Genomic DNA, 15,464 nt, shown 5'->3' with positions numbered 1-15,464 from the left:
CATGCACAATACCAGGGCCTCTCCTAAGTGGAATGCAGCCATCAACAATGGTTTTCAATACACCTGTGCTTTTCCTACTATGACATGTCAACATGTCTGCTGTGAAAAAGGTCTATTGCTCTCCCTGTCCTCTCTCTTTCTTTCTCCTCTCTCTCCTTCCATGCCCTGTGTCCCCATCTCCTCTGCCTTTATTCCCCATTGATTTTAATTTCTTGTCCCTGTCTCCCTCTCTGCAGTTCGTTGCCCATCCTAACTGTCAGCAGCAGCTGCTGACTATCTGGTACGAGAACCTGCCTGATATGAGGCAGCAGTCCATTGGAGTGACGTGCTGGACAGTGCTGGGGATCACCGTAGGTTTGCCCTTCTTGGCCATTGCCTACTGGATAATGCCATGTAGCAAGGTATGAACACACATGCACACAAAAACATGCAAAAGACACCAACTCCTCTCTGCCCCTCGAGCTCTTTGACCTACTATCATCCCTGATCTGAACCAGAGTTCATCACACACACAAGCAATTAACCCTGTGAAGCAGAGATCTTCAACAGGGGTTCTGGGGCCCCTAGGGGGTCCTCAGAGTCACTATAGGAAAGTTTTTTCAAAAATGAAAATGTCTTAACATAATTCCAACATATTATTGGCAAATATAAATCCCCACTGATGATAGGCTTACTGGCCTATATGTAAGGTAGTCACTGAGATAGCCACACACAAATATAGTTAATCCTAAAGATGTACTGTGCCACATGTACAGTATGTGTAACATTAAATGATGATTTAAAAAAATCATGCCAACAATTAATATTTTAATAGTTTAGTATTCTATGCAAAAAAAAAAGGTATAAAGGCTTTAGGCTGCCCACACGTTATTGTAGGCCCAGTTTAAAATGCAACTTCATTTTCTACAATATATGTAGTAGGGGGTCCCTGCTCCGTCTTTCTTTCAGTTAACGGGTCCATGGCTTAAAAAACGTTGAAGACCCCTGCTGTAAAGCATGGGTGTGTTTCAAACATTCCTACATTTAGCAACGCAGACACACAAAAAGTATATTTTTGCCATTTATGAAACTTTTACAAACACCTATTTTTCATAACACTCTGTATACAGAATATGGCTTTGGCATCATTACTGAAAGTCTATAGTCCGCCTACTCATAGACTCCTTAAACACAAGACAACTACAGTGTTGGATAGATGAAAAAGCTGTGATCATTAGAGCATAAACATGTTACGTTTGCCCTGCGGGTGAGACAAGGCCAAGTTGTTAACTTAATCAGGGTTTATCCTCTGTACAAAAGCCATTTCAGGACATCTCAGGTTCTATAAAACAGACACATGGCTCAACTTCTATCAATCTCAGCTGTAGGCTGAGCTGTGCTTTGATTTGACAGTCTATCACAGTCCTGTTACAGTGCCTGTAAACATAATGTGACAACAAGTTCATGCTTAAGTGATACTCAAAATCAACTGTATATTTGAGTCAAAGAAACTCTGTTGATTTACTGTAAAAGGTATCTTACTCTCTCGTGGGACAGTTTTAGTAAGCTTGGATTCACCTCAGTCACAATAGTCATAATTCTAATGGTTTACGATGAAAAGACTCCAAACCCCTCAAAATTCTCCAAACTACTGCTACTTGTGAATGTGTGTGCTTACATGTTTGAAACACAAAAAATTACATTGGGATTATTTCTCTGGGGACCAAAAGTATGTGGCTAAATTAATGGTAATCCATTCACTAGGTGTCAAGATATTTAACTGTGTTGAACAGACAGACAAAATGACAACAAACATTACTGATCTCCGATGTTAAGAGCACTGTATAATCATAACTTGATTATAGTGCCCTTTCACATATTGTTAATACTCCATCAAGCAAATTATAATCTGTAAAGTGACACACAGGAGCGGAACCAGTGGTTATGTAAATCTGCTCATTAACCTTGATAATCCTTTACCTAATCATCAAGTGGAGGTGTGTGTGTGTGTGTGTGTGTGTGTGTGTGTGTGTGTGTGTGTGTGTGTGTGTGTGTGTGTGTGTGTGTGTGTGTGTGTGTGTGTGTGTGTAAGAGAGAGAGAGAGTGCACTAAGGCAGATTCAGAAACAGTGACACAGGTGTGACTGAAAAGAGAGAGAGGGAGCAGCTGTCAACTGTGAGAGAGGATGGAGAGCAGTAACGCTGAGAGTGCCCCCACCAGCTAGATATGGATTCAATCATGAGACATTAGCTTTTTTTCTGATCACTGTGTCACAAAAAAACACCTGTGTATGTTAATTGTGTGTGCATGCAAGTATGATTACATACATTTGATTATGAATCAACCAACTTGCCAATGAGCCTGTGTGTGACAGTCTGCCATTTTGTGACGCAGCACAGAGAACTAGAGTGCGGATTGGGCCACATTTTTCTGTCCGAGCCTGGCCCGCATCCGACACAGTTAAAATCTTGTTTTTTTCTCATAGTAATGACACATACGTTTGTTTGTGTGGAAAGCCCGCTTTTATTAAGCAACTGTAGGAAGGCAATCGGAAATGAGCGCATACGGGGCAACAAGCGCACCTACATAATAAGCTTTTTTAAATTTAAAATGTTCAATACCTTATTGCGCTGATGTGACCGAGCCCGACCCGAACCCGAACATCATTTTTTAAATATCTGTCTGAACCCGGCCCATCGGGTACCGTTGGGTCCCGGCGGGCTCGGTTCAGGTATCCAATCATCTACAGAGAACATAAAAAAGGTAGCAGCGTGGATAAATAACAAATTAATATAGGATTCAGAGCACATTGTAACTGTGTATTATCATTATTATTATTATTATTATTATTATTATTATTAATAGATACATGATTTTAAAAACCCAGTACAATACAGAAACTAAACATTTCAGATGTTGAAAAGGCAGCGTTACTTGAGGGTGGGATAATAAAAAACAAACAAAACAATTAAATTAAACTAATAATTGAGAGACAAAATTAATGTTTATGCATGCTTATTAGCAACGTGACGGCAGCTCAACAGAGACAAAAAGATTAAAAGGATTTTATAGTGAAATAGATAAAGAGTTAATCAAGACAGTCAGAGAGAAAGCTTTTATGTGTTTTGGTTGATGGGTGTTCTGGTGCTAGTCATGTCATTTTGCTCTGCTTATCTCATCAATTGCTCATCTCTTACAGTTCATAACGTTCTCCATTTTTACAGCACTACAACACACTGTTATCAGAACCCCAAACTATATTACACTTTATATCAGTGGGGAAAGATGAAACAGATATTATTTTTGTTGCTCGGAAATAATAAGTAGGTAAGTTATAAGTAGTAAAGCATTGACGGCAGACAATGTGGATATAATTGCTTTAGAAATCTCCTTTAAGAGAAACATACAAGATATTCAATTAATTACATTACATTACATGTCATTTACATGACAATTTTATCCAAAGCGACTTACAATTAAATGTGTTCATTCTTGAAGGTGCAAACTCCAGACTAAGTACTAAGTGCAAGTACATTAGCTTTATATTGGTAATGCTACAAAGAGCCATATGAAAGTGCAGCATCAAGAGAAATATATATATATATATATATATAATTATATTATAATTTCCCCCCCCTTCTTTATCCAAGGTGTAGTCGGAAGAGATGTGTTTTTAGCCTTCTGCGGAAGATGCACAGGTTTTCGGCCATCCTGATGTCGATAGGGAGCTCATTCCACCATTTAGGAGCCAGGACAGTGAACAGTCGGGATTCCGTTGAGTGATTGGTTCTCCCTCGCTGTGAGGGGGCAGCAAGCAGGTTGGCTGATGCAGAGCGGAGCGGGCGGGTTGGGGTATAGGGTTTGACCATGTCCTGGATGTATACTGGGGCTGATCCGTTCGTGGCCCTGTATGTAAGTACTAGTGTCTTGAAGCGGATGCGGGCAGCAACTAGTAACCAGTGAAGAGAGCGGAGGAGCGGTGTAGTGTGAGAGAACTTGGGGAGGTTGAAGACAAGTCGAGCTGCTGCTATTCATGCAATTTTATGTATAGTATCAAATCATAACAAGAGTTATCTCAAGACACTTTAGAGATAGAGTAGGTCTAGACCACACTCTATAATTTACAAAGACCAAACAATTTCCTACGAGCAAGCATTTGGTACAACAGTGGCGAGGAAAAACTTCCTTTTACATGCTTTGGAGGTGATGGAAACAGATGCAAGGCTGTCAAGTTCCCTTCCCCCGAGAACAATCTTCATGCTTAATTAAAGGAAAAACTGTCTCAATATTTAATTTAATTTATACAGCACACAGCTTCACTGGAACTTGTAGCATGTTATTATTGATGAACGATTGCTGAAATAAGTAGTGCAAGTTTGAGATACTTGTACTTTACAGTATTTCCAGTTTATGCTACTTCATACTTCTACTTCACTACCTTTCAAAAAGAAATATTGTACTTTTTACTCTACTACATGTACGGTCATGTGAAAAAATTAAGACACCCCATTAAATATTCATTTATCTCTGGAAAAGAAAGTGATCTAATTGCAGGTAAACAGCAAAAAATAAATAACATTGTTTTACTCATTAAACAAAAGACAACATAAATGCATATTCTAACTGAGGAAAACATTGTTTTACTCATTAAACAAAGACATCAACATAAATGCATATTCTAACTGAGGAAAACTGTGTAATGTTTGAGGGGTTTCTTGCATGTACAGCCCGTTTCAAGTCACCCCACAGCATCTCAATGGGATTAAGATTTTCTTACAGATGGTCTTACATGTTGCTCAAGCATCCTCTGATACACTGTAAAATTCATGATGGATTCTATGATGGTGAGCTGGCCAGGTCCTGCTGCAGCAAAGCATCCCCAAACCATGACACTTCCACCTCCATGCTTCACAGTTAGTATGAGGCTCTTTTCCTGGAACGCTGTATTTGGTGTGCGCCAAACATGTCCTCTGTTCTGGTGTCCAAATAATTCAATTTTAGACTCATCTGTCCAAAGAACATTATTCCACAAGTCCTGTTCTTTGTCTACATTCTCTCTGGCAAACTTCCGTCTGGCCTTAGTGTTTCTCTTGGTTTCCTCCTTGCACACCTCCCGTGAAGATTAAACTTGTGCAGTCTCTTTCTGATTGTAGAGGCATGCACTTTCACATCAACAGTCGCCAGAGCCTGCTGTAGGTCCCGTGATGACATTTTAGGGGTTTTGGAGACTTCTTTTAGCATCTTGCGGTCTGCTCTCGGGGTGAACTTGCTTGGACGGCCAGACCTGGGCATGTTGGCAGTTGTCTTGAATGTCCTCCACTTGTACACTATTTTCCAGACAGTGGAATGGCTGATTTCAAACTCTTTTGAGATCTTTTTAAATCCCTTACCAGACTCATAAGCTGCAACAATCATCTTTCTGAAGGCCTCAGACAGGTCTTTCGATCTCACTATGGTGTTCACTCTCACGTCAACAGTCAGGAGCACACCAAACTGAATGTCAGAGGTTTAAATAGGGCAAGCCTCCTTCAAAATGCTGAGTAACAATGTTCTAATCATATGATACACCTGTGTGTGATTTCAGCCATTTGAAGTGGGACAAAATGTGGGGGTGTCCTAATTTATTCCTCATCAGAAATTGCATGTTTATTTTATTACATTTTACAGAATGTTTTAAAAAGTATTTTCTTCAGTTTTACTTGTTTAGTTATATTACTTGAATCTCTCAGTATTGTTAAAATTGATATTAAATATCCATAAGTCTAAATATGTTAAAAAACACACGTTTTCATAGAGTGTCCTAACTTTTTCACATAACTGTATATGATCAAGCTATGAAATGAGACCACTGCAGAGAAATTGACAATCTGTACTAATATTGTAGTTTTCATATGAGCCATACTATTGTACTTTTATTATTTCAGTGTTGAGCATATGTGATATGCTGACATATATATATATATATATATATATATATATATATATATATATATATATATATATATATATAAATTATATATGCCACATGTTGCTCCAACACTTCCATATTAGCAAAACCTTTTCTTTGATTACTGTCCTCCAGTCTGTCATCCATTTAATTTACTAAATAGGGAGGGGAAATAAGGAAAGAACTGAAAGAAAAAGAAACAAAGAAAAGAGGACACAAAAAAGGAAGGAAACCAGAAAGAAAAGTAGGAAACAGGAAAACAAAAAGAAGGAAACATGGAAAAGAAACAAAGAAGTAAATGAAGGAAACAAGGAAACAAAAGCAGGAAAGACGTAAAGAAAAGATCCCAGTGTTTGATCATTTTATTGCTCATTTCCTGCCCTGGATCTCTGCCCTTTCTTAGTCTTTCTTTGGTCTTTCCTCTCTAATCTCTTGGTCGATTTAAACCCAGTTCACTACAAGAAAATAAAGTCCTATCAATACACACAGAGTCACAAGCCATTGATCATTGATGCATTGACTGGAAATCATTGATCGGTTTTGATGGTTCTGTATTTATTCTCAGATGGCAAAGGGACAAACAGACAGGTCCTGTGTGTGTTGAGTCCATGCTGTAGCTACGAGCTGTCCTCTGTAAGCGGCCAGCATAAACAGCATCCAGGTCCTGGAGCACAGTTCCCACTCGTCCACTGTGCTGTTTTTACCTGCTTTGCAGCTGGCATACCACACTGTGATACGCTGACAGAGGATGCTTTCTATCAGGCTTCGATAAAAGTTAAACTAGCAGCTGAGAAGGAAGTTCAGCTTGTTTGAGTTTCCTAACTAAAAAGAAAATCCTCTGTTGGGCTTTCTTTACTAGTAGAGGGACCAGTTCTTTGGTGATGTGGATTCCCAGGAATGTAATGTTGTCCATATCCACCTCTTCACCATTATGAAGTTGATGCCTGTCTGCACACAGTGTACGTTAGGCTTGCTGCTCCCAGATCAAAAGATGTTAGGGAATAATAAAGGACACAACAGCAATGACGGTGAAATGTAACCAAGCTGAAATGTAATCTAATAGGGAAATTGTAGAGCCTTTTTGTCCAATAAAAGTTTGAAGATTGTTACTAAAAGTTATATCAATCTCAGGACGTGATTTGTTGTCTGAAGACAGCGGCGTGGATAGTGAAACGCGAGACGACAAAAAGCAGGTAGTCTGTTGTTACGGAGTAGGCTACAGAAATGATAGGCTCCTGTTATCTAATAGATTTTCAATGTAATTGCTCAATATTTAAATGATTTCGAAAATATGGATGAGGTCATTATTATTGGATGACTGCCCCGTATTCATTTGAGCCAGAGTACAGGCTGTGGAGGAAGTAGCCTATAGGCTTCCGGATGAAGAGCAAACGAGGGGAGAGAGAGAGAGGGGCTGCAGCTGTGCGCAGTGTTTTGTGTGGTCATTAGGCTATAATACATCCATGGTTTTGTGTTATCTAAAAGATTTTCAATAAAAAACAATGGTTTGTATTTGCTCATGTCTCAGCCCTGTTGATTAGAGGAGGAATTCCTCTGACGTGGTGACACGGCGTTGTGTCCGAGGTATATCACTGGACACATCCAGACCACAGATATCTGGCAGCAACAGGTACCACTCCTGACAACGTATTCTTTGGGCATATAGGGGCACAGCACCCACGGGAGCGCTACCAATATCCAGAGCCCCGCAGCCCTCCGCCCGCTACTTCACCCTCCTCCGCCCGCTGCCTCTCGCAACTTGCTCTCTCTTCGTCCGTAACGTAGGCTACCCTGGCTGAAATATATACAGGTGGTCATCAAACTATAAAGACCTCATCCACATTGTCGAAATCATTTCACTATTGAGCCATTTCATTGAAAATCTTTTAGATAACAGGAGCCTATCATTTCTGTAGCCTACTCCGTAACAACAGACTACCTGAACGCCTTTTTCTCGTCTCGCGTTTCACTATCCACACCGCTGTCTTCGGACAAAAATTCACGTCCTGAGATCGATAATGTTGTCAGACACTTTCAGTAACAATCTGAGCCCGTCAGTAGCAAAAACAATCACTTTTATTGGACAAAAAGCAAGGCTCTACAATTGCCCTATTAGGTTACATTGCAGCTCGGTTTGCGGCGGCATGTCATTGCGATCTCGCTCAACACTGGACCAAATTAAAAGATTTTTGGTAACATCAGTCTATTAGACACAACTGCATAGGGAAATGGGGCCCAGGTTAAAAAAACGGTAGTTACCCTTTAAGCTGAGGGGTGAAATGGATCAGCCATATCAACACAGAGGCAGAGTCATCCCGGTGGCAGGAAGAGGTTTAGAGGAGGTTTTGCCGGGTTAAGATTCACCAGACAACCTCTTCCCACGTGGTTTAGTAGTGTGTGTGTGGCATGGGGACCGCTATTGAATCTAATGTGACACTATGCATGCAGAGCATAGACATAGCCTGTGGGTAGTTAATATTGAACACAGCAGGTGTAGAGAGTGGCAAATGTTGGCATCTCAAATGTCTGTATGAGGTGTGTGTGTCTTGTGCAATAATAAAAAGGTCCCTCAGTGTGGTGGCATGTTTAACGCTCCTTGTGCAGCATCAATTTACATTATGTTCTCCCCATATGGTGAATTTTGATAAACTGCTGATTGTTTGGCATCAGCAATAGTTAATCTGACATTGTGTTCCACATTCGTGAATTATAACATCTGCTGTTTGCATGCTAAGATGGTTGTGTAGTGATGCTTTTCAGATTTTAATCCCTAAGGGGACACAATCTCAGGAACTCTGGAAAAAGCATGAATACTAATGTATCTCAGTAAATAAAAACAGATGTTTAGTTTGGCTGCAATTTTACACTTGTGTATAGTCACTTTTTTAACTGCTCAAAGAAAATACAACTCAAACATGTATCATTCCCTGACACAAACACAAAATGTGAACGTTTTTTTATTGGCAAACACAAATGAACCCAATTACCAACACAAATATGACTAGTAAAAATGTCTAACGTTAAGGCGTCATTAGTTGTAGTGTAATTTGCAGTGACATCAAAGGGCTTTGACATTACCTAAAAGATACCCTGTTTGTTTAACCACTAGTAGCTCTATGAGGAGAAGTCTCTCACCACACATTCCTGCCAATGGTTTTACATTATTTCACTGATATACATGGTGTTAATGCACCAAGAAACACAGCAATGAGTACGCAATGGCAGGGAGGAAGAGGACTGCTAGCCAGGAAAACATGGATGTAAATGATGCAGGATTCAAAATGAATCAGCTTTGCAAATGATTTATGTGAAAGGAAATACATTCAACACATTTGTTAAAGCTCAATGATTCACACAATGTGTTCAAACAATGTCTATCCAAAAGACAGAGAGACAGACAGTTATTTGTATTAGGAGTTGGTGGAGAGCAAACCAGAGTTCAAAAGAGAGTGAATATCATACATAGTCCAAAATATGTGAATATGTGGAATGCAAATGTTGCTCCGTGTTCTTGAATCTTTAAATAGGAAACTGTTCACCAACATGTTCAACAATACAATACTGTGTTTACAGCTTGTTGCGCTGCCCCAATATGTGCACAAATCTGTAAATGCATGTTAAACAAACATTACTAATGTCTCTTTAACCTTCATCCACCAGTTGGCCCTTAGTTAGTATTTAGAAACCACAGATACACAATCTGTAACAGGTGTGTCTGTTGGAAAAAAGATCTTAAAATGTAGGTGAGTTCTCACTCTCACATTATTTAGGCACACACAACTATATATGGAAGGTACAATACAGAATACGGCGAGGGCCGTAACCAACATATATCTAATTATATCCTCAATCTTCTCACTTCCAGCTTGGTCAAATCCTGCGAAGCCCCTTCATGAAGTTTGTGGCCCACGCTGTCTCCTTCACCATCTTCTTGGGTCTGCTGATTGTCAACGCCTCCGACCGCTTTGAGGGTGTCAAGAACCTGCCCAATGAGACCATCACAGATCACCCGCGACAGGTGTTCAGGGTCAAGACCACCCAGTTTTCCTGGACTGAGATGTTGATCATGAAGTGGGTGTTGGGTGAGTTTTCTCGTCACACACTCGGTGCGCACTCACACAGACACACACACACACCGGATCAGTGTTTAAAATTCTGCACAGTTGCAGTCAATTAAAATGCAAAAGCCACTGTGGAGGCAGATTCTCCAGCATGATAAGAAATAACCTTGATGCAGCATATGAAAGAGTCAAGGCAAAAACTTTCCTGGTAGAATTTATTTATACATTTTGTTTTTAATCAATAAAATAAAAAAATAAAAAATCCTTGTCAACATGCAAGCAAGACAAGTTAATGCTGATGTTTTTACCGAGGTTTTAAAAGTTTTTGATGCAAATCAAAAGTTTTGAAGTTACAACAACACTCCTCCCCCATAAATCAGTGAAGTGAATGCCTTTTATGCCTAACTTTGACATAAGGAAAAATCAAAGATTAATGCAGCACCACACCAACCAAGTGGATGAAAGCCAAGGTTATGGCAACACAACAATTCTTTCTCTTTTATCTTCCAAAGATCAAATGGAAGATCCCTGGCTGGATGCAGCACAGGCCAGACCTGTTTAGTTCTAATGAGAAGCTGCAGAGACATTTGGAGGTTGACCTGAGAGGTAGTACTGAGAAAATATTAGAGCGAGTGTTAGAGAGAAAGAAAAATGGAGGAACGCTGGGAGTTGTTGGTAGACAGATGAAAGTAAAGAGAGGGGTGGAGTGTATGGCAGACAAAAGACAGGTATGTAGAAACAGATAGATGCGGGTGAAAGAAAGACAAAGACAAACTCAACAGACAAAAGCCCATGGCAATATCTTAAATGAATAATGTGTGTGTGTGTGTGTGTGTGTGTGTGTGTGTGTGTGTGTGTGTGTGTGTGTGTGTGTGTGTGTGTGTGTGTATGTGGATCTGTGTGGATCTGTGTGGATCTGTGTGCAGTGAGTGGTAGAGCAGGATAATTATAATTCCAGCAGCATGCTTTGAAGGTAATTGTTAAAGCTACTGATCAGGTGCCTTTTTCAGTAAGCAATTTTCTCCTTGTTTTGGCTCCAAATAGACAATGACAGGGTGGTTTTGTAAGAGTGTGTGTGTGTGTGTGTGTGTGTGTGTGTGTGTGTGTGTGTGTGTGTGTGTGTGTGTGTGTGTGTGTGTGTGTGTGTGTGTGTGTGTGTGTGTTTTTTTTTTTTTTTGTGTGTTGTTGTGTGTTTTTTGTGTGTGTGTGTGTGTGTGTGTGTGTGTGTGTGTGTGTGTGTGCATTTCCCATCTTTCCACAATGTATTCATGTGTTTATTTGTGTGTCCTCCATCCTCAGGTATGATTTGGTTGGAATGTAAGGAGATCTGGAGCGACGGGCCCAGAGAGTACATCATGCACCTGTGGAACGTTCTGGACTTTGGCATGTTGTCCATCTTTGTGGCGTCCTACACGGCACGCTTCATGGCGTTCCTCAAGGCGTCCAAAGCCCAGCAGTATGTGGACATGCACGTACCAGACGAAGACCTCAGCAACGCTTCGCTACCTGACGAAGTCGCCTACTTCACTTACGGTAAGCATTTTCTCCAAAAATATGATGAACGGTTTTGAAGAGGTAAGGAGATTTCTCTGTGATGTTTACAGAGATTACTTGAAGTCAGAGTTCCAGTTTATGGCGCTATGCCTGTTTTTCTTAGCTATTGTGATTGCCACTATTAATGATAACTAGACAATTCTGTGTTGTTTGTTTTGGGTATGTTTAATCTGAAATCTGGTCCACAAAATGTCAAACCACTTAACTTTGTACTGTATCTACTATACAATTTTACACCACATGATAAAATGTAAATGCTTTCATGTTTGAATCATTGTTGTGCTACATTAGTCCCTGATAAGGTTTATCAGATGAGTATTTGTGTAAAAATGTCATGAATAACTAAAAACCTGAGCTGTGACACTACAAGATGAGCATATTTGTCATTTAGATAAACATGTCATTGTTGCATACTTACCTCAAGATGTTCACATGCATTTGTGCACACATTCTCCTGTTTGATCCTTGGCTTCATGGCAGCACACCACATTCAGTTAGTGAATTTAATGTACTCATAATAACAAGTAAGAGCACATATATATATACACAGGCAGACGTAAACTCCACGGATTTTGTAAATAAAAAAAGAAACAAAATCACAATATATATTAAGCTCGGAATGAAGAAGAAAACCACCTCAGACAATTATTATTACCTACCTTCCCTACTCTCTCTGCCTTTCTTGGAAATGGTCTATATGTCCACCTGACACATTTTAGAATATTAAATCAGGAAAACTTCAAGATCAGAGAACATATAAACTTTTAGTTCACTTCCAGAACCCAAACTCCTCTGCAACATATTAAAACCTACTGCTGGCTGCTGGACTGTACACTTCTTAGTGGCCTACTAAGGGACCCTTCATCAGTGCTGCCATCAGGTGGTCTGACTGTGTCATGACACATCAGTAAATAGATGAAAATGTATTTACTGAAAAGTGCACACACTGTGTATGATATACTTACTCATTTTCCTAGAGAGTCTTAGTTTAACAGCAAATTAGTGTAAAATAGTATTTTCTCTGTTTGTGGTCTTTAATTAATTCCTCTCCGTCTACATGTCTGACTGTGCCTCTTTTGCTGCCCCTCCCTGCTGCCTCTCTCTCTCTCTCCCTCTGTCCTTACTTCTCCTTGGACACACTATCCCTTTATCCCTTCTCTTTGCTTTCCACCATCTCATACTCACTGCCTTTCCTCCTCCCTCATCCCCTTACATCCTTACTGGATCTGTCTTCTTACCTTACCTTCTCCTCCATCAAAACACATGTTTGAGAGCCAGGATTATGCTTTTTAGGGATCTCTCGCAAACATTTAGATCCCACTCTAACCAAAAGCCTGTTCTGTACATACCCAGGAAAAAAGTGAGAAAACAGTTATGTGCAGCTGACGGCTACGTTCCTCAAGCCAGAGGAATACAGGATTTTTACAATAGCATTTTATGGCACAGTAAGAAATAGCGTGATAGTAAACCACCTTCAGATCAATTGTTTCAGTCTTATATCAGAAAAAATATTTAAATTCTAAAACCACAAATGCAGCTGTCGATGATTATGGTTGTTTATAAATGTAGTTCAACATTAATGTTGGAGCGTACCTGATGCATCCGGTTTTATTCAGTGTGAACATTTTAGCTGGGTAAAATCTGAACATGGGGACCTATTTTATTGTCCAAATTGGAAAATAACCAGTTCCCTTGAAATTAGACAATTGCAAATCAACCTCTGGTTTCTGCTGCAGCTCATTCAGATGATACATTAACAGCTTACTCAGCCGCTTCTCTTTTTCTTTCTTCTCCTCCAGCCAGGAACAAATGGCGCCCCTCAGACCCCCAGATCATCTCAGAAGGCCTGTACTCCATCGCTGTGGTGCTGAGCTTCTCACGCATCGCCTACATCCTGCCAGCCAACGAGAGCTTCGGCCCACTGCAGATCTCACTGGGTCGCACAGTCAAAGATATCTTCAAGTTCATGGTCATCTTTATCATGGTGTTTGTGGCCTTCATGATTGGCATGTTCAACCTGTACTCGTACTACCTGGGAGCCAAGTACAACCCTGCCTTTACCACGTGAGTTATACATGCTGTGGTTGTTTTATATCAGAAAAATAGGAACAGGTGACCTGATTTTTAACTCAACGTATGTACTTGTGTTCTTCATACATTGGAGACATTTGTATGGCTTGTGGCTACATCATTATATTGTTAACTTAATTTAGTCTTATCAAAAAATTATAATTCATGTCCAAAGTATCTGGAAATTGGGCTTTTCCCCAGCACCATGTTGTGTTTACTGTAGCGTAGAAGAGAGATCTGCTGTAACTCACATAAACATTAACAGAACCATTTTTGACAAAAGTTAAAATGGAAATAAAATTAGACGGCAAGTGTTAGTGAGAGGTGTCAATGGCGGATTCTGTAGATCAATATAAATGCCAAGTCTTTGATTTAAAAAAAAAAAGAAATATTAATATAGCATGCAGTTAATGAGGCAAAACATCACGGCCTATTGATTTTCATTCAATGTTATATCCATATGGATGTGAGAGAGTGAGGAGCTTTTGGACAGTGTCTCAAACGTTTTTGATGCCAGTCCAACTATTTGGTAAGTTTTACTGAGACACGGGAACTTTCTCATCGTTGAATAAAGTGCCAGTCTACAGTCAGTGAATTTTATCGACCAACTCTGATCTAAAGCAAGATTTAACACCAAGAAGGTGGTTGACAGTGACATGATGGAGCCCATTGTATCAAGTGACAAAAAGTCAGCCATCTGTGTGTAACCACAGCTTGGCTAGTATGCAGACTTCATTCAGCACTTGACCAGACTCTAACAGTGAATCCTTTAAGGATAAGTTCATATTTATCCTCTATATGTATATAGTATATGAGTATATGATATGTACATTATCCTCCTCTACTTACTGGCCATGAAGCAATCTATTCCGAGCACAACTACACTGTAAAAGAGGGGGAGCTAAATCCAGAGTCCTTGTTCTGGCTTCAGTAGTCTAAGTTAGACAAATCACGTGAACTATTGTTGTATTTGATAATTGAAAATCATCCAACCGAAAATGGGGTGATAGCAATTGCATTGCTGCATTTAACTCAATTATCAGGGTCATCCATTTAATATATGGTCAATTGCACATTTTAACTATGGAGTCATTTTGCACTTAAAGGCTGCAGTGCATAAAACCAATAGTACAGTGCCTTGAATATGTTCTTTCACTTTCACATCCACATTAGCAACAAGAAATTCAACGCTTATTCTATCACTTTTTATTGTAGCATTTTAACTGACAAGTTGTTGTGTCATATATCAATCTGCTTGTAAAGCAATCAAATCGCCCAACAAGTCCCACAACACATCAATCTGAATATCACTGCTTCTGCCTCCTTCCTTCATTTTAGCTTATCTCTGCTGTGTCTGCGTGCTCATTCTTTCACATCAGCTGCAAACAGAGTGACGGTGGATCTTTCATTGTCTGATATCTGTAGGAAAGTAATCCATCTTGGGCTGATGATAGAATCTCTCAGCAAGTCTGTTTATCATCACTCTCTGAGGTTTCTCTCTATGTCGCATATCATTATTCATTTTTCTCAGTGGAAGATATAGATTTAAACAGATGACATTACACATTTTCTGCTCAATCCAATAGAGCAAATCACTGCTTTACAAGTTTTCTAGCCAGAGTGGAACAGTCTATGTAATTGCAGTTTTTCTTCTAGTACGCTAAGGTTCACACTTCCTAGTTGCAAGAAAGCCTGGACTAAAGAAGTCACACGTAGCTCTGTCTTTTTGCAAGTTTGGCAAAGGGGTCATCATCCCACCAGGTTAGAGCAATAGACATGTTCAAAACCAATCAGTGCATTTAGTGGAGCATGGTGTTTATGCTCTTTTGCATTATTCACCTTACAGGTTTTTC

General features: G+C 39.8%; 1 protein-coding gene across 1 annotated transcript in view; it reads left to right on the top strand.

Annotated features, from left to right (window-relative positions):
- trpc7b (transient receptor potential cation channel, subfamily C, member 7b) overlaps positions 1-15,464 on the top strand; it is a 54,205-nt gene that overhangs the window by 21,147 nt on the left and 17,594 nt on the right. The window contains 4 exon segments of the mRNA XM_039812559.1: positions 237-401; positions 9,792-10,008; positions 11,287-11,520; positions 13,341-13,605. Of these exon segments, the coding sequence (XP_039668493.1) occupies positions 237-401; positions 9,792-10,008; positions 11,287-11,520; positions 13,341-13,605 (881 nt within the window).

The sequence above is a fragment of the Perca fluviatilis genome, chromosome 10 (genome assembly GCF_010015445.1).
Source record: "Perca fluviatilis chromosome 10, GENO_Pfluv_1.0, whole genome shotgun sequence".
NCBI classification, from domain to species: domain Eukaryota; kingdom Metazoa; phylum Chordata; class Actinopteri; order Perciformes; family Percidae; genus Perca; species Perca fluviatilis.
This window is presented reverse-complemented; position numbering and strand designations above follow the sequence as displayed.